At 37.2% G+C, this 22,863-nt stretch overlaps 1 protein-coding gene across 1 annotated transcript in view; it reads left to right on the top strand.

The window, feature by feature from the left end:
- dachc (dachshund c) overlaps positions 1–22,863 on the top strand; it is a 54,560-nt gene that overhangs the window by 20,509 nt on the left and 11,188 nt on the right. Inside the window, exons 2-6 of the mRNA XM_052546331.1 lie at positions 1,612–1,727; positions 6,267–6,392; positions 14,890–15,062; positions 16,029–16,164; positions 17,336–17,470. Coding sequence (XP_052402291.1) covers positions 1,612–1,727; positions 6,267–6,392; positions 14,890–15,062; positions 16,029–16,164; positions 17,336–17,470 — 686 coding nt within the window. The remainder of the gene's footprint in view (positions 1–1,611; positions 1,728–6,266; positions 6,393–14,889; positions 15,063–16,028; positions 16,165–17,335; positions 17,471–22,863) is intronic.

The following is a 22,863-nucleotide window of genomic DNA, read 5'->3' as shown; positions in this document are numbered from 1 at the left end:
CGTTTTGTAGGCTCAGGAAACCTTTGCAGGTGTTTTGAGTTGATTAGCTGATTGTCATGTCACCATATTCTAATTTGTTGAGATTGGTGAATTGGTGGGTTTTTGTTAAATGTGAGTCAAAATCATCACAATTAAAAGAACCAAAGAGACTTAAACTACTTCAGTTTGTGTGCACTGAATTTATTTAATATGCAAATTTCACAATTTGAGTTGAATTACTGAAATATATGAACTTTTCCAAGACATTTTAAATTAGTGAGATGCACATATATATATATATATATATATATATATATATATATATATATATATATATATATATATAAAACATAAAATGTTATTAGTTGAGGTACAATAAAGTCAATGTATGTATGGATTTAATTTTATCCTATTTTTTAAATAAATAAATAGATCCAGTAAAAAAATTGCATCCATGTACAACAGCAGTCATCATTGTCAAAGAGAAACAGAAACACACACACTCCTACTCCTATTTTGTGAGTATGTGGGTGGGGGAGAGAAATAAACCTGTGATAATCCTCTCCCGTTTCAAAGGTCAGGCGCTGTGATAAAATAGCTATTTTGTTCATTTATTTACTCTCTGCAGTGGACAGATAAAGAAACACTACAATTAGGGAATTGAGAGAGGGAGATTTTAAAAGGGCAAACGGCGGGGAGTTTAATATTTTATGAAGGATGATTGGCGCTCACAAGCAACGGGGGAGGTGTGAGCGGAGGATCTGCATGAAATAGAGAACTTTATTTCTGGAATGCTCAGCAAAATGATGAAGACATTTTTTTTTAAAAGTAAAAGCTTTCCATTAATGTTTTCTTAATACCTGACACCTATTCAGTTGCACATAAAGATACACAAGAATCAAAACAATCATAGGTGGATCATGTTGAGTCAAACAGGTGAAAATGGACCATAACCTTTTCTCACTCCTATTCAGATTCAATTAGGTGAACTTGGTTGACAAAGACTTGAGTTAATGCAGATGTTATTTGTGTGTTTTTCTGAGAGCCATTGCTGATTTTAGCACATGTAAACTCAACAAATTTAAATTGCACATGAATGCGCAGGAGCAGGTAACAAGGTGTGCAGCATGCATTATACATGAGCAAAAAATCGGCTGATTATGGAAAAGGGAGATGAGTCTACTGTGTGATCTAATTAGAGAGAAAGAAAAGGATAAGGGAGGGTGTATTGGAGATGGCAGAAAAGAGTGTCCTTGAGAGTATTTACTGACGCATGCTAGTATGCATAGTAGATTAGTCCAACTCTGAACAGAAATGTGTGTGTTTGAGTGTGTGCTAGACATGCCTTGATTTTAAAAATTAGGGGAGACTGGGATTAGTTGTCACACATTTTACTGCAGTGAACATTTGACAACTAACCTCAGGCCTACTTGGTAGTTTCTAATCATTCTGTACCTTGTCTACAGTTCAGGTGAATGACATGATGCAGCAAAAATACAACATTCCCATTATAATTAACCAAGATGTCTACACAGCAACTTCTAATGTCCAAGAAGTGCGCTGGCTTCTAGATGGGTTGTTACATGTAACCAAATGGAAAAAACTGTCTGACATTTGGTGTCCATCTTTCAGCTCCAGACCTGGCAGACCTCCTAAACGAACCCAGAGCATGACATCACCCGAGAGCCCTCACGTCCTGCCCCACTCCGTCTCCGGACTCATGTCCTCAGGAATGATGTCTCACACTGGTAAGAAAATGAGGAAATGCTCCTACCTCACTGTTACTGCCAGAACAAACAAATATCATTCCTTCTCAAATGAGAAATTTAAAATAAAAGGAGAATAGGAAAAGTTAGTAGTCAGATAATGTTTTAAATTAAGAATTACACTGTGTCCTAACCAGACATGATACAATATAGTTTATCTTTTTGTGAAGAAAAAGTACATACTTTGTACATGTAACAAAATAGTTAGTATTAAAGGGTTAGTTCACCCAAAAATGAAAATCCTGTAATTAATTACTCACCTTCATGTCGTTTCAAACCTGTAGGACCTTAGTTCATCTTTACATCACAAATTAAGATATTTTTGATGGAATCTGAGAGCTGTCTGACCTGAATAGACAGCAACTCAACTGAAATGTTCCCTAGTCCAGAAACGTAGCAAGGAGATCTGTAAAATAATCCATGTGACATGAGTAGCTCATCCGCAATTATACAAAGCTACAAGAATACTTTTTATGAATACTTTATTCAACAATTAGTCTCCTCAGACTAATAGAATATCAGGAGAATATCTGTAAATATATGATGTTATGTGTCAGCTGCCTCACGCTGTTTCTGTTCAGATCACAACAACGTAGGAAACGGACCTGGCGTGACGCAGCTGACACAGAACAGCATACGTCCAGAGGATATTCTCTAAAATGGCACCAGGGTGATGTGGAGGGGATGAATTGTTGAATAAAGTCGTTATTTTTTTCTTTTTCTTTAGCTCAAAATTATTCTTGTAGCTTCGTATAATTGCGGATAAGCCACTGATGTCACATGGATTATTTTATAGATCTCCTTGCTACGTTTATGGACTTGGGAACATTTCAGTTGCTTTGCAGTCTATGGAGGGACAGAGAGCTCTCGGATTCCATCAAAAATATCTTAATTTGTGTTGCGAAGATGAACGAAGGTCTTATGGGTTTGAAACAACATGAGTGTGAGTAATTAATGACAGAATTATAGTTTTTGGGTGAACTAACCCTTTAACCAAGCTTCGTCATAACTGCGTCTTTAATAGACACACTGTTGCTTAGTAATGTGCATCCTGTCACCATTTAAACTGCCCTGTCAATCAAATTGTCAAAGTTAACATTATACATATTTTGTTTGATTTAATTTCCTACCATATTGGATTAAATACATATATATATATATTTTTATTTATCACTCCAACCCCTTGCTCTTCCAGTCCCTTGGTGTTGCATATCTGCCATGTTTGTAGTTTTTTTTAACACTTTTTATGCATGTTTGTAGCTCAAATCGAATCCTCATCTCCTGCGCAATTTGTTGTGGTCAATATTAGCCGTTAGAGTTTGCATTAGTCTGCACTTTGAATTTCTGTGATAAGTCGTAAACCATCCAGTTATATAATTTTTAATAATATTTAGGACGGATAGTATGCGAACTGTGATGCAGCATCACACAATATTTGTCATGGAATACACTCATTTGTTCTGATATTGTTTGAACTGAATTGTTTCCTTTAAGAATTTTTTTATATCTGAGGTTAAATTATTCGTTGTCACTTTTATTATGGCTTACTTTCCATAAAAAAAGGAATATTTTAAATAAAAGTAAATCTTTATCACCATTGTGGCTGTCTTGCTTATTGTGACATTGAGTGGTTTTGTTTAGGTCATGGAGTTACAAGCATCTTTAGGCTGAAACAGGAAATATGGTGATTTATGTAAAATTCATAGCAGAAATGTATTCTAAAATGCAACTGAAATAATAATAATGAGAAAAAAATGACTGTTTTCAAATAGGTTTCCCAATTACTGCAATTGGTTGGTTAAACTGATAGCTCCACCCACACACGCTATTGGCTGAGCCATTGTTGCTATGCTGGACCCTACAGGAAGCTCAAATGAAAAAATCTTTGAGCTTTACAGAGCCAAAATGTTTAAACTTTGGTGGGTGGGTGGGTTGGTAGTGTGTTCAGCCTACGAATCGCTTCCTCACAGTTTTCTCTGCGTGTTAAGCAGGGATAAGAAACTAACTTCAGTTCAGTTTTCTTTATCTTTTTAATTCAGTTGCTTGAGATTCGGTGCTTATTTTTACAGACCAGTTAAAGCCTGTTATATTTCTGTGTCAGTCACTTTAAACAGCACTTATCTGAAGTGACGCAAATAAACAATCTGACTCATGCTGTGCTGTGGAAAAGTCCAAAGCCAACAAAACACAGCTATGTTTCCACATTCACAATGCAGGTTTGCCCCGTCTTGCCAACTCTAATTTGCCCTTTATTGTGTTGTGATATTATGATTAAAACCTATTAGATTTTGCCTGGAGATATGTTCACCTCAGCCTCTGTGGTGTCAGCTCTCCTCTTGTTTAAAGCATCACAGCTTCTGTCCATCCTGCATCCTGAAGCTAAATGCACCAACTTCTAAGCTGCCCTTCTCTTTGTGTATGTGCGTGCATGGTCTGCTCGTTACGACTTCTCAAAGAGAGCCCGAAAAGGGCTACATTTGTACTCGTTTAGAAAGAGCAGGTGATGGAGAGAGAAAGAGTGAGAGGGAGAAAGAAAATGCTCAATAGCACAGGCCTCTTTTATCTTCAGCAGAGGTCACACTATCAGTGTCAGCCACAGAGATGGGAACTCAAAGGCCACTAGGGAGATAGAGAGAAAGAGAGAGAGGACAGTTTTTTCCCTCTTTGAGTGGATTGCAGACTGAGAGTGGGGAATGCTTTGATATTGTCCTCTTCACAGGCTGAATAGGGACCTTGGCTTTCATGCTCTGATCTTGACATTTAGTGAAAGCATTTGGAGAGCAACTGAGAGAGTGAGAAAAAAAACACCCCGCTCCTAAAGCTCACTGCCAGAGCTTGCCTCATATTTGCACATAACTGTTGTGAATTGCCGGCAAATGCCAGCGTACGAAAGCTCTAGAACTACATTTGAGAGCAGTTTGCCCAGACTAGAGAGCAGACTTTAAAAGGATAGATCTTAAACACATCGGAACTGGATGGATACTTTCAGAAAGTCAGTGTTCGGGATGAACAGTCATATTCTGAATAATTTTGTTTTTTGTCTGTATGAAAAAAATAAGTCAAGCCAAAGTTGATGCAATGTTATTTGTTTAAAGGAGCAGCATTTTGGTTGTTGTCACACAACTGAATGGGAAGTTAGGATTGCACATGCTTAATTTAATAAATTACAGCTAATACACTTGTTATTACAATATTTGTTGTATTGCAAACTGGCCTAAATCTGTATATCCAAAATATATAAGATTAGGAACACTACTCCTGTTTTAACAAATTTTGTAAAAAAAAATCTATAAGTAAGAGTTATGTTGAAAACTTTATATCTTGGGTTGTGCGCATGTATGATGAGTGGAATTCATAAACAATGTGCTAAAAACACAAATTTAGATGAACTGCTTATTCAGTGCAGGCTCTGGTAATTGATGTGTGCACTTTTGTGGATACAAAAAACAACAACAAAAAAACATGTTTGTAAACATTCAATTATATATTGTTGTTAAAAATGTATTATGGAGTTCTGTAAATTTATTTGAACATTCTTATTCTTTTACAACATTTATTAAGCTTAGTGAATTTCAACATAAGATAATAATAGTTTATTTATAATAAATAAATAAATAATTTTAACATTTCAAGTTGTGTAAATTACTAAATTATTATTTAATAAATATATAGATTTCTTTTTCAGTTACTTTTTTTGTTTCTCTTGCTCCAACTAGTAAATAAAAAAATAAAATTAAAAAAAGGTACATCCCAAAAACATTTTCACTGTTCCCCAGGGGCCATGTTAGAATGATCTCAGCCTAAAAACAACTTTAACAAAACAACCTTCATTTTGCCTTACTGATGTCTTTTTATTAAGCTAGTGGAAGAGGAAAGAGAGTAGCATGCCATAGAGTTCCGTGGCTAGAAGCAGCTCTCTGTGCAATGAAGGGAAGCTAATTTAATTTTAATTGAATTATAACATGTGTGCACTGGGGGTACACACACATGCACACAGTTAACAAGGGTTATTGGAGACTTGCGACAATGGGCAGGTGCTAGGCAGCCTGAGTTATCAGCGTAAGACAGGGGGAGCAGGTCTCATCTTACAGAGTCACCTCGTTCAGCTGATCCAAGGCCTGCTCTTCAGAGCTGGTGTCTCGTGGTAGATAGACGCAGGTATTAGTCAATGGACTGACTGCAGAACAGTGATGTAAGCCAGACTGTAGCTTTGGGATGACGCTGTGAGTAATAATAGACCTGTTGTTATCATCTAATGTTACAGTGTCAGTGTGCTCTTCTGTCAAATTCAATTATGGGATGTGAAATATTCATAATTGCTTTCACAAAAGCATTTGAATGAGGCACATTTTGGAAAAGCAGTGAGGTGAATCTGTTAACAGTTATTCATATTCACATATTCTCATGAGATTTAGGCAGCTGAAGTGATAGAATTGTTTTGGAAAAGGCTAAGAAAACGTAATGATTATGAATTAACACCTTTTCTTTCTCTCTCTCCCTCTCTCTTTAATACTCTGATAGGCCTAACAGCTGCCACACTTGCTGAAGCCATGAAGAAGAAGATCAAATTGGAGGTGATGAATAGTTACCATGGCAATAATAACCACGGCACAGATTCTGAGAATGGTGACATCACCTCTAGCATGGGTAAGTGTCAGTTCATCTCTTAAACTGAAGCTCAGATGTCAAACTAACGTAAATGCTCAGACCCTATGAAACCTATATATATATAGTATGTTAGGCCTATCATCCCCCTGTAATTTATTGTAATGAGTCAGCTGCCTCCTCCCTGATTATCATCAGCACCCCGTCCTAAATCACCGCCCTTCACCAGGCTCCCGACTGGAGTGGGTGTGTGATAGGAGGGGTGCTGGACGAGTCAGGGCTGTGATGGGGCACACCTGAAGGAAATGGAGCCTCATCACTGCCCCTGTTTAAAAGCCCAATGTGCCTCTCCTCGGGAGACCGGTCTCTTCCCCGTGCATGCACACTGGTTTCCTCGTGGGTCCAGGAAGGTGTGATGAGGGACTCCCGCGCCACTAGAGACATAAGCCGCCGGACCCGCGATCCGGATGAGAACCGCACCCGTTTACACCGTCAACGGGCCAGGATGCCGGGCCGTCCATCCCCTGTCTTGTGCTCCTCCCATCAAATTATATATACATAATAATATACACACCACATATACATATATTATGTAAACAAAAACTTTTATTGTGGATGCGATTCATTGCAATTAATCATTTGACAGCATTATAAATACATTTTTGGTTTAACTATCCCTTTAATGATCTCATCTCAATGTTTTACAGCCCACTAGATAACTAGGTTATTTAAAGATTGTGACGTATGAAGGACCCAAAAGTGCGAAAAAGAAAATTGTTTTCACTTCTGCAAGCAGTGTTTGGATTAGACTTTAAACATGATGCACACTATCCTTAAGGCTGGAATACACTACGACTTTTAAAATCTAAACAGATTTGAAAAATACTAGACATCATTCACTTACCGACTTTGTAATAGTCACAGAGGAAAAACTGACCATCATACTGGACATAAAAAACTGAGGATCACACACTACCAGACTTTAAAGTTATTCCAATCACAACAAACTCAGAAATGTGCACATTGTAGCTAGGAGACATATGACAAATGAAAACAATGTGTTCTAAAATTGGCCCAAAATATCAAACATGTTTGATATTCTCCGACTGGATGGAATCCAGTTTGAAGCTAAAAAGTCTGATTCTGTTTACACTACACGATTTTCTATGAAACTGGCTTTGACTTTTGGCAACTATTGGCGACGTCTCTGGACTGTAGTCTGTAGTTTGGCGCAAAAATCGTGAATTCCCGCCTTTACAATAACAGCAAACACTCCCCTGTCTGTCACGGGTTAGTACTACAAGAAGTCATGCACCAAACTCAATGTCATCGGTTCTGCCAGGGGTGTCCCATCAGGACACTTAAAAATACAGTTTGCTATACTGTATCTACTTTTTTAAAAACCAAGTACGAATCATTTAAAATAAAATAAAAAATAATTTTAAGGTAAAAAATTACATACTGCAGCTTTAATAAAAGAGATAAAATGTCACTATTCTATGACGCAGTGCTTATTTTCCAGAAACTGTCCACTGATGCGGTGTTTATTTTTCAGAAACTGTGCATCGTAAGCAGATTTAAGCAAGAAAATACCATGAAAATGAGGTTGTGACCTTTCGATGGAGGAAAAAGTGAAAACAGAGGCCAGGATGTCACAGCGAGAGGGATAAGTGTGAATAAGATTAGCCAGGTTTTACCCACAAATGCTAATAAGAAGGAGTTTTTTATCTTCAGCAATTTAGAGTGAGAATAACCTTGAGTGTGGACTCTTGGTGTGGAATATTAATACAGCCGAAGAGAGCTGAGTGGTGCAGAACAGCGCTTTTCAACTTTCTTTCCTTCATCGTTACATCCATCCTCAAAATGTCTGTCTCTTTCCATCATCTCAGGTTCGGTGGTGTGTAATTTTAATTCTGACACAATGACAGCTTTGTCTGGTGAACAGATCTGAAAATGTCAGTCTCTCATGCCTGTGTTTTGAACATGAACCCTCATCCACTGGTCATATAAGCATTTACATTTGACAAACACAACTGTTCCCAGAATAGTACTCTATGAAATGTGATGCATCTGAACCCTGAAGAGTGAACAGATCTGAAGGGATGTGTGGCATGTATGAGGCTGGCTAGACAGATACGGACGGCAGTGTTAGAGTGGAACTCCAGTGGCTCTGATCCAGTTGGTGATTGGGACACTGTTTTTAGCAGCTCCCCCTCTGCCATGATTATCAGGATATGAGCTCATCTCTGGTTAAATAGAGGTTCTTATAACAGCTGTGCCCCTGAGCAGGAAGTGGAGGGCTCTGGATATAGTCACACCGTCCTGTCAAAGAGGAATTTAGAGAGGATGTGTCTTGTTGAAGTTGAGTTAGTAAAAGACAGCATCAAGCTATGTGTATTGTACACAACAGCTTTTTTAGATATGAAATTCTCAATAGGTTTTGCTCCATAAAATTTATTTTACATTGGAAATTGAGTGGTTAGCCAACACGAGAAAGCAAAAATGTTCTCAAAATCAACATTGAAATTTATTAATATATTTAAAATACCAATATTTATTCATGTTCTTTTATTAAGGGTAATTTATTAACATCACCATGAAAACTCAAGAAGCTTGTCTTCATAAATGAGTATTTGGCCTCTTGAGAGTATTTTTTTTTTCATTAGCTAATAATTGAATGCAGTCATGTCATTTATTTATTTATTTTAGAGAACAAGCTAAAATTCCAAAGTAATTCCAAAATGCCATTGAGTGTGATAGGACACATGTCTTTTGACATTAACACAAAAGTGTCTTCGCCCACATTTAAGTTAGATCTATAATATCCATCCATTTTTTAAACCACTTGTGTATCCTAGCCCATCCTACAGTTTTGTGCCATGTATAATATAATATAATGAGAAGAGAAGAGAAGAGAAGAGAAGAGAAGAGAAGAGAAGAGAAGAGAAGAGAAGAGAAGAGAAGAGAAGAGAAGAGAAGAGAAGAGAAGAGGTAAAGATGGAGGACGTGAAGTCAAGAAATACTGTATGTTGTGGTCTCCAGGGCTGCAGTTCCTCCATTAGAGCCTGTCTCTCACTCTCATGGGATTGAGCTGACAGATAAGCCAAACTTCGCCAAAAATGTAATAGAAAAGAAATGGGATTCCTGCAGAACATAATCAGGAATAATTGGATGATAAAAGAAGAACAGTTAATGAAGTGGAGCATTTCCCCCCTTTTTCCTTTTAATTCCTATAACATCATTTTAGAATCAGCATAGAAATGAAACATGAACAAAAAAGTTTTCAGATGAGTCACCGGACAAAAGATGACATCACTGACTTTCCTCAAAAACTCTGTTTCTCACGTTTTAGCATCAGATATGCCCATGTGATCTTCGTTTATATTTTCTATACACTCTCAGAATAAAACAGAAATTAAATCTGTAAATATAAAGCAATCAAGGGTTGGTTGGAGAGAGTGACCAAATGATGACAGATTTTCCCCTTGATTCTCTATTAATTAACTTAGTACATTCTTATAAGAAAAAAGCCCAGGTTTAGACAAAGACTGAGCTGTAGAGATAAAGGAATGGTGCATTTTACTGCATTTGTTTCACAAACGTTTCATCCATTACAGCAAAATGCATAATTAGTTGAAGTCTTGACTCATAGGTGAATGGGGATGTAGTGCTATCATAAATAAAACTTTTTTCCCTTTATTTTGAGCACTTAGGTTTTCTTTCCATTAGTGTCGTATGGAATACAGTGACCTTTAGGAAAAAGGACTGAAACATGAGACAGACAAAATGTGAGAAGACTCTGCTATACTGAGTGTGCGCTTTTTATAATTAGAGTCATAGAGATTGGTTTGAAAGCAGAGGGAGAATTTGTTGAGTTGAATTGAGCTGAAATGTGGTTGTGAACTCTTGCACAACCTTGAAGAAAGATGAGAGATTTGATAAGAAGCAATATGTTTGGTTGCAGCCAACTGGAACGAAAAGGAAAGTGTCATTTCTGCACTACGAGAGGTACAAGTGATTCTACTTGACCCTAAGTTGTTAGGTTCAAGACCAAGAGATCACATTTTGGCTGGTTAGCAAATCCCTGTAAGATTTTTTGTGTGTTTATGTGTGACCATATTCCTTCACACCCACAAATACAATGGCAATCAAATGTTTGGTATCTATACTTTACTCTTTTTTTTATTTAAGTATTTAAATGAAGAAGAAAATATTGTAAATTATTCATGTGATCGCGAAGTTGAATTTTCAGCATCATTACTCCAGTCTTCAGTGTCACATGATCCTTCAGAACCCATTCTAATAGGCTGATTTGGTACTCAAGTAACTTTTTTATTATTACAAATGAAAACGCCTGTGATATGTGTGTTGTTACTTGAATAGAAGTCATCCTCCATGCTTGAGCAATTTCTAGCACTTAATATTTAAAGATTTAAAGACATTAACAGGTGTAAATAAAAACACACAAATGAAATATTTGTCTTAGTTAATTAGTTGTTTCAAATAATATTGACTCACATTAACATGTCTCCCTAATATGAGTGTATTTTCAGCAAAATGACCATACACAGATTTTATTTGTATTTTTGTGCTTTAGTAATGTGTTTTTGTGCTCATGTTTTTTCCACAGACTCTCTCTCTCTCTCTGTTGTGTGTGTTTTGGATTACATGCAGCAGATGCCTGATGCTCATTGTAAACACAAGTAATCACAAGCAGCTGGTCTGGACGACTGCCTCTCTGAGTCTCTGTGTGGCAAAAGTGTGTGTATGTGTGATGTTCTCTGTCTTGAGCGCTCGATCATTCTGCTGTGTGTTCCTCTGACCAGACAAACAGTGGGAGTGTGGGAGAGCACTGTAGCTCAGCACACTGCCTGTTAAGACTTCCTTCTCCAATTCTGCCCTGAGCAAATCTTATCTTCTCTATTAAGAATGAAATTTGAGCTTAATTTATTTATTTTCTCAGCCATAGATCATCTCATATCTTCTCTCACAGCCAAAGAATGAAAAGTTCTTTTCATCTATGTATCAAAATATCTGCGCAGTCATTAACTTTCCACGAACGAGGCCCCAAAACCCTTCAAGGGCCTCACCACATAAGCCATTTTTCCATCTCTCTTTTTTATTCCTCTCTCGTCCCCACTGCGGTTGTTGTTGCTTGTTTTGTGATTATTTCCATAAGGGAAGTAACTCGACAGAAAGCACATGAAGGCATCATTAATTTCATCTAAAGGAGAAACGAGACTTCCGGTTTTCCATGACCCCCTCCCCCACTCCCTGCTGACGGGAATGTGGAAATTACTCCATGGTGTCTAACCACTACAAAGACCAGACCTAAACGCAGACTGAACACCTAGACCACAGCTGCTTACTGGCAACCACACCTTTGTCTGGGAAATAAAGCTTGTCTATCGCTACTGTTTTATATACGGCTGTCAGGCTGGAACACGTTATATGCCTTTACTGGGGAAATTGAGAAAACAATCGTAATCTTATCGTAGGTTAATAATTAATCGAAGATATTGTAGTGTGTGAGAAATAGAGGTGGGATCAGTGGTGTCAGGCCAGCAACTTCTTCTCAGATGTGGCAGTCTCTTCCTTTCTCACACACCTGCCGGTGGTCTCTGTCTCAGGGGAGGTTGGCCTGGGGAAAAGAGAGCTGCTGCGGTACCTGCAGGGGTTATATAGCACATGAGCAGGAACTTTTATGACTGTGATTAAAGTAGCAATAAAAGAGCAAAGGGTTTCCAGTAGCACTAGGAAAATTGCAAGCCTCATAACTGTGTATAATTAATCTAACTTTTGAAGTTTTTTGTTTTTATTATTTAATCCATTGCATAGGCAAACCCACAAAAAATGTAGATGTTTAAATAAAAGGAGAGGATCTATAGCAAACAGTAATTCTACTGAAATATCAAAATGCCTTAATTTGGCATAATTTGTCACCTTCCAAGAATAGGGTATAAAATAAGGCAGAATGAGTAACAAGATTGCAAGTATAACTAGATAGCAAATTTCAAATAAACTCAAAAGGGGATATCTAGTACCAAATGTTAGTTTATAGTAATTGATAAGCTTGAGAGTTATTTGAAAATTTAAAAGTGAAAATGAAATAAATTGTATGCATTTAGCGGACGCTTTTAGCCAAAGCAACTTACAGTGCATTCAGGCTAACTTTTTTTACCTAACATGTTTTCCCTGGGAATCGAACCCACAACCTTTGGTGCTGCTGACGCAATGGTCTATCACTGAGCCAGAGGAACACCAAGGAAGACTTTTTTAAAAAAAATTAAAAAGCATGTGTCGCTGAGCTAAATGTTTGAAAATAAGGAATTCAGTCTACACTATAATTATAAAGAAATTAAGAAAATTAGTGATTTTCTACAGGTTGATGTCAGAGTTTAAGGAATGTTCCTTTTTTGTATTAGGGGAAATCATACCCTGCAGGGTTACTGGGTTGCATGAAAAATGTGTCATTTATTTATTTGTTTATTTATTTTAATATTTAAAAATCATTTTATTACAATGCAGTGTCAGATTTGTGGCTACATTGTACATTTTTTGTTGCTGTTTCTCGTTTGAATCCTTTCCAGGTGTTGTGTTGTTCTGTTGTTCTCCACGTCATTTTACGCAACAGTTTGTGCCCAGTTTTATACCAAGATCCCTGTTGTGTTTGGATTTATCCAGCCGAGTACTTGGCTCCTTCCCAGCCCTGTCATTAGTCTTCTTTTGTTTCCTTTCCTCAGCGTTCGCTTGTTTTGTTTCTCCTTTTTTATTAAACGCTAAATATTTATACAATTTGCAACTTCCTGTCAAAATCATTTACACTTCCACAATAGCTCGGGCTCGAGCGCACAATGGCAACTGCTGCGGGGGGATATTTTAAAATGGCGTGCCTCCAATTTCTTTTAGCCCTGGGCTCTTTTGTTTTAGGTAAATATAGATTGAAAGCTCGTCGTGAGTGATATCGGCCACCATGTGTTTGAGAAACAGGCATCAGTGGTACTGCGGCGTTAACAGACGCTCGCGGATCGCATTGTTATTCTTTTTGCAGCAGAAGCTGAGACATAGGCCCCTTGAGATACGGATGAAGGGTGACGAATGTTGATGCATTTGGCTGAGTTCCAGTCTCATTCAAAAGTGTCTTTTTGGATGGGGAGGGGGTTTAGTGTTTCCTTGCCACTCTGGCCCTTTCCCGAATGCGCTTAGAAGGCCAGATAATGCTCCTATCAGCATTTTCTAGCGTAATATGGCAGTTTCAATTCCACTTGAAAAGGCGAATTTTGACTTTAAGAATATTAGTGACGCTTAGCGAAGAAGACGGAGCATGTTCTTGGCATGTACTTGTGCTTGGCTCAGATCCCTTTTCCATCCATACATCAATCTCCTCAGCACTCAGTGGCTTTCTTTGATCTTGCTTTCACTTCCTTTCTGTCGCCCGATCACCGTGACTAATCTGCGCGTCATCCGTTTCATGAAAATCAGGGGCTTTCTTTCTCTCTCCGTCTCTGACTTGAAATGTCATGACGAAAGGAAGGAGAACTTTCATTTGTAAGTGGCCCTTCAAGTCTCCGTGGCAGAGAGAAGACCTCTGACCCCCCGAGCTGCCTGGTATTTGGTTGAAACGCAGAGGGAGATGGAAGGTCTTGAAAACTATCACCTCCGAAGGGCTCATCATCTCCTGGCCTTCCTTCTCATCATCCGCCGCGAGTATCAACCCTAGTGAATCCATTAGCTCGAGGCCGACACAGTTCAGGAGCTTCTCTTAAAACGACTGATGGGAAATGAAAAAGTCTGTGAGAGAGAAACTGCCGAAATGTCCTCTCTCTGTGTGTCTCTCTTTCATCCTTCGCTTTCAAAGTGGCGGCGGTGTACGGGCGGCCGCGGAGTGGCTGACTGTAACCTTACGCCCTGACCTGTTCGGTTGTGAGAGGATCTATTTCCTTTTCCTGCCGTTATTCCTCTCTGGAGAGTATCCTCTCACATTCCTATAAAGCATAACACTGTTAGAGTGCTGCGTGGGATTGGATCAGCACACTAAAACAAGCAAAACACCGGTCACACAGCAGGCGTATGTACTGCAGTCTCGCTGTCACGTAGCTTGTTGTGCTACAAATAGAGTGTGTGGTCTAATTTATCACGGGCTTGTTATGTATGAAGACGTTTGCAGCAGTCTGAGAAGCAGCTAATTGGTTTGAGGTACAGACTCCAGCAGCTCTTGTTATACTTGTAGACATGCTGTGCCATAATGGCACATCTTTAAAGAGAGCTCTAACAAAGCAGAAAGTGATGAAATTTCATAAAGTGAAGCATCATAATTTGGAACTATTTACAAGCTGTTTTTCCGTACAGTGTGATGAGTGTTTGTTAATATCCTCAAACCGATGGTGCAGCATGTGTTATTTTAATGAGTTTGCGTTTGGAATGCTACATTTTTTTTTCAGGGTTTCCTGCTGTGCAATAAAGTGTTTATGCAGAAATACATATTAGGTTATAGTTATGGATGATTAATTAATTTATCATTATTTGTGTTTCTGCACAGGTCTGGAACTTCCGTTCATGATGATGTCACATCCCTTGATTCCAGTCAGTCTGCCTCCTGCCTCGGTCGCCATGGCGATGAACCAGATGAACCATCTCAGCACTTTCGCCAATATGGCAGCCGCTGCTCAGGTCCAGAGTGTCCCGTCCAGAATGGTGACGTCAGTTATAAAGGTACAAGGACGCAAACCTACAGTTCTTAAGAAATGCAAAGGGAAATTTTAGCCCAAAAATGAACATTCTGTCATCAGTTACGCTATTTAGTTTCATATTGTTCCAAACTCATCAAACTTTTGTTCATCTTTGATAGAGAAATGAAGGTATTTTCATGAAAGAGAGATTTCTGTTCCCTCACTTATATGGAAATGTGATATATAGTGTATTGCTCTATATCAAGCTTGATATATGTTACCTATAAGATCATATATATTTTCACATACGTATGTTCTTTGGGTGAATATATAGGATTATATAGGTTTGTCTTTAGTTATATACTGTATGTGTATACATGTACATGACAAATATGTCCTATAATGCATTAAACATAACATAAACATGCATATTTACTGGTTCTATAGAGTATATATATATATATATATATATATATGGAATTGTTTCGGTTTCTAATGGGTTCCATATATGTTTCTACTTCATGCTTCACACTGAATGATGAATGATTTTGTTAACACTTAAAAAATAAAGTTCAATTTTTTTTTACTATATTTAATACATTTATTAACATTAACAAAGAATTAGCAATACATTTGTTAAAGTGTATTTAGTCATCTTTGTTAATTGTAGTTACTCCATGTTAGCTCAGGTCCATTAAACAACTTTATTAGATACAACTTTTGATTTGAATAATGTTATAGTAAATGTTGAGCTCAGTCAAGATTAAGATTTTTCATTGTTAGTTTGTTAACTAATGTAATTGTTTTAACATGTAATATGTTATCCAGATCTGTTCATGCTTTGAGTGAAGTTTTTCTTAATATAATTATTCTTCACACAGTGTGCTGTTTAGAACAGTATTTAAAGTCCACAGCAGAGAAAGTTCTTCTGCAATAATTTAGAGTTTATTAGAGTTTTATCTAAAATATATGACTGACTATGATGACTGATGTTTGTGTTCACTATCAGGAGCGAGTCCCAGACAGCCCGTCACCTGTCCCGTCTCTGGATGATGGCCGCAGGTCCGGGAGCCACTTATCCTCCAGACAGAGCAGCTCCGTGTCCAGCTCTCCTGCCCACACAGAGAGCTCTTCTGACCGGCCACGTATGTCTACATGACAAAGACTTACAAAGATTACAAAGACTACGCTGCATATAACGTCAAGATTTTAGTTGTCATTGGAGTCATGTTAGCTGTAATAATATGTATACTTCTACATTTTCATTTCTGTCTGTATCCTCTTATACGACTAAAACCAAACTTACTGTTTCAGCAGAGTTTGGTCCCTGAGCACTTAGCACTACGCTCTCACGATAATGTGAAACTACACATATAACCTTACAAATGTGCTTTTAGAATTAAGAATAAGGTGATATCACAGAATCTACTAAAAGCAAAGCCATCAGAGCAGTTCGTGTGCATTGCTTTAACCGGAACTAAAACTATGCAATTACAGATAATGCCCTCTACATTTTTCAGTCTATTATCAGACACATTATAAATCTCCCCCATGATATCGGATGGCGGTGGTATGATATCATTTGGAAGCAGTATGTGTTTTAAATCCTATTTTTGACAAAACTTAAGTTTAAATCTTGTAATCTTTTTTAGGCGTTTTGAGATAATATTATCTTGTATTTTGTTTAAAGCTTGTTCAGTACAAGATATGAGTGAGCCTTTCATTATTGAATTAAATGATATTGAATTAAAACATCACACACTACCATTAAATAGTTTGGGATCGGTATGAGTTTTTAAAAGTTTTTGAAAGAAGTAATATGCATGCCAAGGCTCTATTTATTTGATCGTCATTAGTATTGACAACAATACTACTGTGAAATATTATTATAATTTGAACTGTTTTCTACTGTATTTGAATATATTGTAGTTCATGATGCAAAGCTGAATTTTCAGTCTTCACTGTCTCATGATCCTTCGGAAATCTTTGTAATATGCTGATTTGCTGCTCAAGAAACGTTCCTTAAGTTAAAAACAAATGAATATTTTTGTGGAAATCTTTTATAACGTTATAAAAGTTTTCTTTCACTGTTGTTTAATGTAATGCATCCTTGCTGAATTAAATATTATTGAAAAAAAACTTAAATGTTAATGAACACTTACACAAAAATATATACAGTAAATATGTAATATAACAAAGCTGTATAGAATTTTTTTTACACCTACTAGAATGGAGGATTGGGCTTCACGGGTCAGGCTTTTGTATCTGTGTCTTTTGTTGGTAAAATCTGTTTATATGCCCCTCCTCTCCCTTTAGATTTACATCAGAATGGTCTTTCTCTTGGCCATGCCTTGTTAGGCCTGTCTCCAAGTGCACCACCAGGCCCAAAAGAGGGGGATCTGGCAACCCATGACACAGGCCATGAAACAAAGAGGGCTTCTACAGAAAAAGGTATGATGCCTGTAATATTGCATTCTGTGTTGAATAGAATTTGCAAATATAAATAAATCCAATTATATCATTACAAAATACATCCTATTAAATAATATTTTATAACTTTTATTAAATAGCATTATGAGATGTCACAGTTTACAAACATTATTACTGGTGAACAACCCAGATTATGACAGTTTAAACAGTACGAAGGTGCTTATTACATTACAGTTCACCAAGGTCAAAACATTTAGCAGTGACTGCACTTTTAGTGTTATTCTATGTTATAAAAAAACGTTTAGAATTACACAACAGGAAAAAAAAAAAAAAAGCGTCATGGAAAACGCAAGCATTTTTCCCAAACAGATTAAAATTTGTGTCTGATATTTTTCCTTTAGCTTAGCAGATCATTTATCAGCAGTGGTTTAGATTGACTGCAGAAAAGGATTGCTGATTTCGCTGATGTGTCACCGAATACTCAGTGTATTTCATTTCTATTCATACGTCATGCGTATTCTAAGAAATCAGTGAGTACTCTCACTCACAGTTCTTTGAAAATGATCCATAGAAGTAGAAATGGCATGGCAGTGGGGCTAAATTAGTTAGCGATTTGCAGAGCGAGAAGTAATGAACAAGAACACCCCCCCCCCCTTCAACCCACCAACTTCTTTACCCTGGGCCTCCTGGAGATGTAATTTTCCTAATAACCTCCCAGAACCCTTGTTTGGTTTTTGCGTTTGAAGGCGTTCATTAGGCTAATGAGGACTTTGCAAGGACGAGCAGTCAGCACAATTTCCTCTTTGTGCTGTAGAGAGCAGACTGTGAAAGGGGGGCTTTTGTGTGACTGAGCACAGCCTTTCGGGATTTGGCGAAATTGTGGAGCTCACACAGGTGCTAAACCCTGCATCAGATTTTTCACATTTCAAAGGATATTTTTTTTACCACTGATGCGACTACATCAGATGTGGTGATGTAGATGATGAGTTGTATTATGAGCGGGGAGGATTATATACACTGCTGTTCAAAGAGTGGGGTCATTAGATAATGGTACAGAAGATTTCTATTTCAAATAAATACTGGTCTTTGAAACGTTATGTTCATTAAAGAATTCAGTGGCAGTCGATTGAATGATGCAGGACTTTTGTTTAGTCTGAATTCATAGCTACTTCACAAAGTCTGTCAATGCATCAACCAGCAGGGTTTACTCTTTTTTAACATTAACACATTAGGTTCAGTCAGAAAGCATAATGATGGTTTGCTCTTACTATTAGAGGAATGGACTACATAGAAATGGTGTCATGATGTTAAATTCGAGTGTGGAAATCATGCAGTCCATCAAGCCAAATGCTTTCTTGAAAACAATATTCTTTATTTTTGATTAAAAATACATTTCACAAAAGGCTGCATAAATTTGAACAGTTAAGCTTACTGTCATAAAAACTATGTCCTGTCCTTTAACTAGTTTTGATTTCGAAGTTGGCCCCTTGGCACAATTCCAGGCCTGCTGAGCTCTTGTGAAGTTTCGTCTCGAATTTTATGCATGCTGATTTGATGAAACTTCAAAAATCAATGGCTCTCCCTTTGTAGAACATCATTCTAGACTCTCAGTCACTGCTAGGACACCTTTACCAGTCGCTAGACTGAAGGATAACTTCCACCTTCATGTTCCTGAAATTAATCTTTAGGGGCAGCGCTGAAAGTGTGAAGATCAGAAGTTGTTTCTCTTCTTTATGGCTTGTCAAAAACTGAGAAGTTCAAAGACGAGTCCTTTATCTGCCTCGGAGCTTTTCAACTTTCATTCATTCTCCGCTTGCTCTGTTATGCTGACTGTGGAGGGCTTTAGTGTTGGACGCAGAAGTTCATTAGCCCGGGGAATCCAAAACAAGAGGGGAAAATTGACCTTGGTTGAGGAGATACACTATGATCTAACAGGCTGCCAGCATTTTTTGCTGGAAAGCAAGTGCACACACCCTAATAATTCAATGGAGGATCAATCAGATTTGAAGGCACAGGGAGAGATGGAGAAGAGAAAAGAGAGTAGTGCTAACTCAGCACTGATTGTCCCTCTGGGGCACCGTAGTTCAGCGGCACGGCGCAAGCTTCCTCCCACTGAGTGCTCCGGCAGCCAACACTAATCACATTCCAGCAGACACCATGCTTTTAGGAACCAGAGGAGAGGGAGGGAGGTGAGAAAGAGCGAGATCGGCAGTGAGGGGAGTCGACGGTGAGCGAGAGCGAGAGCCGGCCGAAGTGGGAGACCGATTGCTTTCCTCTTTGAAACAACTTGAATGTGACAGAGGCATCTCCCGTCTGCCAAGATGTGAAGATCAGATAGTGTGAGATTAAGATGCTTTGGTCAGCTAAGTGAATCTGCAGAGATAAGGGAGGGGTGAGTAAATCTAATCAGAGCTTATCAGGCACAAGGGAAGGTGAGATTTTGAGCACCTACTTGTTTAAATGGATCCTGAGGTAAATATATATATATATATATATATATATATATATATATATATATATATATATATATATATATATATATATATATATATATATATATATACTTTAAATACAGTATGGGCAAAGAGCTGGGCTAATGCATTTTTAAAGCGAAGGACATTCAAGAACAAAAATACAAGACAAGAGATGCTTGGGGTTAAATGGTGAGGATGTATATAAGGAAATGGGATGTACAGAAAGAAATAGGTACAGACAGAACAATAGACTGACTGAAAGACTGGGAAAGATTTATAAACTTCTGTAAGGCTCCTTAGTTTACCTGTGTGTGACATCATCTACAGACTGACTGTGTATGATCTCAGCACCCCAAAATGAAAATTGTATCATCTTTTAATGATACCCTGCCCCATGTCATTCCAAACCTGTGACCTACTGTCTTCAGTGGAACACATATGAAGAACTTTTTCAAAAGAATGTGGACTGAGCTTCACAATATTACTGTATTTTTTATTTAATGCAGCTTGGGTGAGAAGAATGGAAGCATTTTTAAAGCATGGAATCCAAACACTAACTCTGAGTAGTGAACAGACCAAATTTTTAATTGTTCTGCACTTCAAAACACAAGACACGAATGGAAAATATAATGGCCATAAATGAATAATTTGTTCTTATGGCTATTTATTAATTTAGTTAAATTGTGGCCACATTGTACTCATTTGTTCCAATCAATTTAATTTATTTAAATCATGGCCACAATTGAACTGAAATGTGAACATATCATTGTGGTTCTCAAACTTTTTACAGCAGCAAACCCCTGGGGCATTTTACATTCTTCTGCAGGAGAGGGCTCTTCCACTTAGACTGCAGTCACACCTTTTCTATTAAAGAACAATATTTGCCCCTTAAATTGATTTACAGGTGCATTTTTTACCTTTTATAGAGGCAGATTTATCCTTATTATTTATATGTCATGTTTTAAGTCATATTCTTAATATTCCTTTAAGTATATTATTAATATAATAAATAAAGCAATAAATTATGGCAAATCTAATACTTGTGGATTTTAAAATAAAACCATCAAGTAACTGGCAAGTAACTGTCTTAATAAGCCAGTCATTTATTCATTTATTATTTAATTAATTAATTAATTAATTCATTCATTCATTTAGTAACAAAGCAAAGTGCTGTAGTTATGAATGGGTTATCAATCACTGACTCTCCAAATCATTCAAAGCCGTAGATTTGTTCACTAATGAAACTCTGCTGTATGTTGCTTGGAGACGTACACCAGATGATATAGATTTTATTGGAACTATTATTATTTTATATATTATTTAAAATTATCACTTGTTATTACCTTTTTGGTTGAACTGTTGTAAAAAGTAATGGCACATTTGCCATCGTTAGGATATTCAGGGAAATTTGCATTCTTGCTCGTATCTTAAACATGAAAACAATAACACGCACATCTGTCTGTATCAAAGAGAGTTAGTCCGTGACAATATTTACAGTAGGTGATGATCTACTTTAAAGATACATTGAACGGCAGCGCGATTTGCTAAAACAGCATATTTAGCAGGTATCCTAGCACATGCTCGCTGCTTGTGTGGATCCAGTCAGTTTTGACCGCATAAGATGAGGTGAGCTGATTGGATATCATGTATTTTACAGTTTATGGCATTCCCATTTTCCTATTTATACATTAGAAATGACATTTGGTTTGTCAGAAATACATGTTTTATGTTACTTTGGGTTTGGGTAGAATTAAATGAATGCTAAAACTCAGAATTTTGTTTGTGTACCCCAGTTTGAGAACCACTATGTTTTGGTGCAGTCTTCACATGAATTTTCAAAACTCCTGCAAGAATCCAAACTGATCACACTTGTAAATCTACAGCTAGTCAATCTTTTACAAACCTAACTTATGTAACTGACATAAAATCCATAGTGTGTCATCAAAAGATATGATATGACACTACCATGAGGTTACATGCTAAAACAGAATTTACTGCCAATAGAGTAAATGTTGTCACTGTATCATATGAATCTATACACCCTTTCAGGGTGACTAACAGTAGTTTGCCAGTCTCTACCATAGCCTCTGTTTACAGTCCCACATGGCATACTGTAATGTAAAATTCTGTATTTGATGCCATCTGTCTTCCTCCTTTGGATGCGTCTCTGATCTCTCTGACGGATGCATATTTATTGATAGTTTCATCTCTCTTGTATTCTATCTTACTCTATGCTTTATGTTCTCTTTCTCTCTCTTTCTTTCTATTTACATTGCTTATACTGCAACAATAATTCATTATACTTTTTGTGAATTAAATGTTTACATAGATTAAATTCATTTTGTGTTGTGAAAGGGATACTTTGTGATATTGTGTTTTGAATGAATGCAAATGAAAGCATGCTGAACAAAATGAATTTTTTTTATTCATGAAAACCAATGAATTAAACGGCAAATTAAATCCTTTAAAAATAGGCTTTTAAAAAGAGGTGTCATGTTATGCTTGTGAATGCTGTTTCGGAGAAAAAATACTGGAATTGCTATTTACTGTAACATAATCAGGCCCACACAGTCAGTTTACTTTATAATGTTATAAATGGTGCAGTGAAATAATTAAAGGGACAATCCCCCTGAAGAAGCCTGCAGTTAAGTGCTTTGCTAAAGTGAACAATGGCGAGAACATGCCTAGCTTCCTGTTTTAACACTATTTACAACCTTATATAACAAATATATAAACAGAAACTTTTATCACTGCAGTGGAAAATGTCTAGTTGTCTAAATGTAGTCAATCTCTGGATGTAGTTTAACAACCCTAAGGATTTTGAAGTTTTTCTTTTGGTGCAGACTTGTTATAGCAGTTCAATAATTTTGAACTTGCATGCCCCCCTACCCTACAGTATCTAATTGTAATGCCAACACCATATGGCTGTACTGTATTATG

This window comes from Carassius gibelio, chromosome B1, assembly GCF_023724105.1.
Source record: "Carassius gibelio isolate Cgi1373 ecotype wild population from Czech Republic chromosome B1, carGib1.2-hapl.c, whole genome shotgun sequence".
NCBI classification, from domain to species: domain Eukaryota; kingdom Metazoa; phylum Chordata; class Actinopteri; order Cypriniformes; family Cyprinidae; genus Carassius; species Carassius gibelio.
This window is presented reverse-complemented; position numbering and strand designations above follow the sequence as displayed.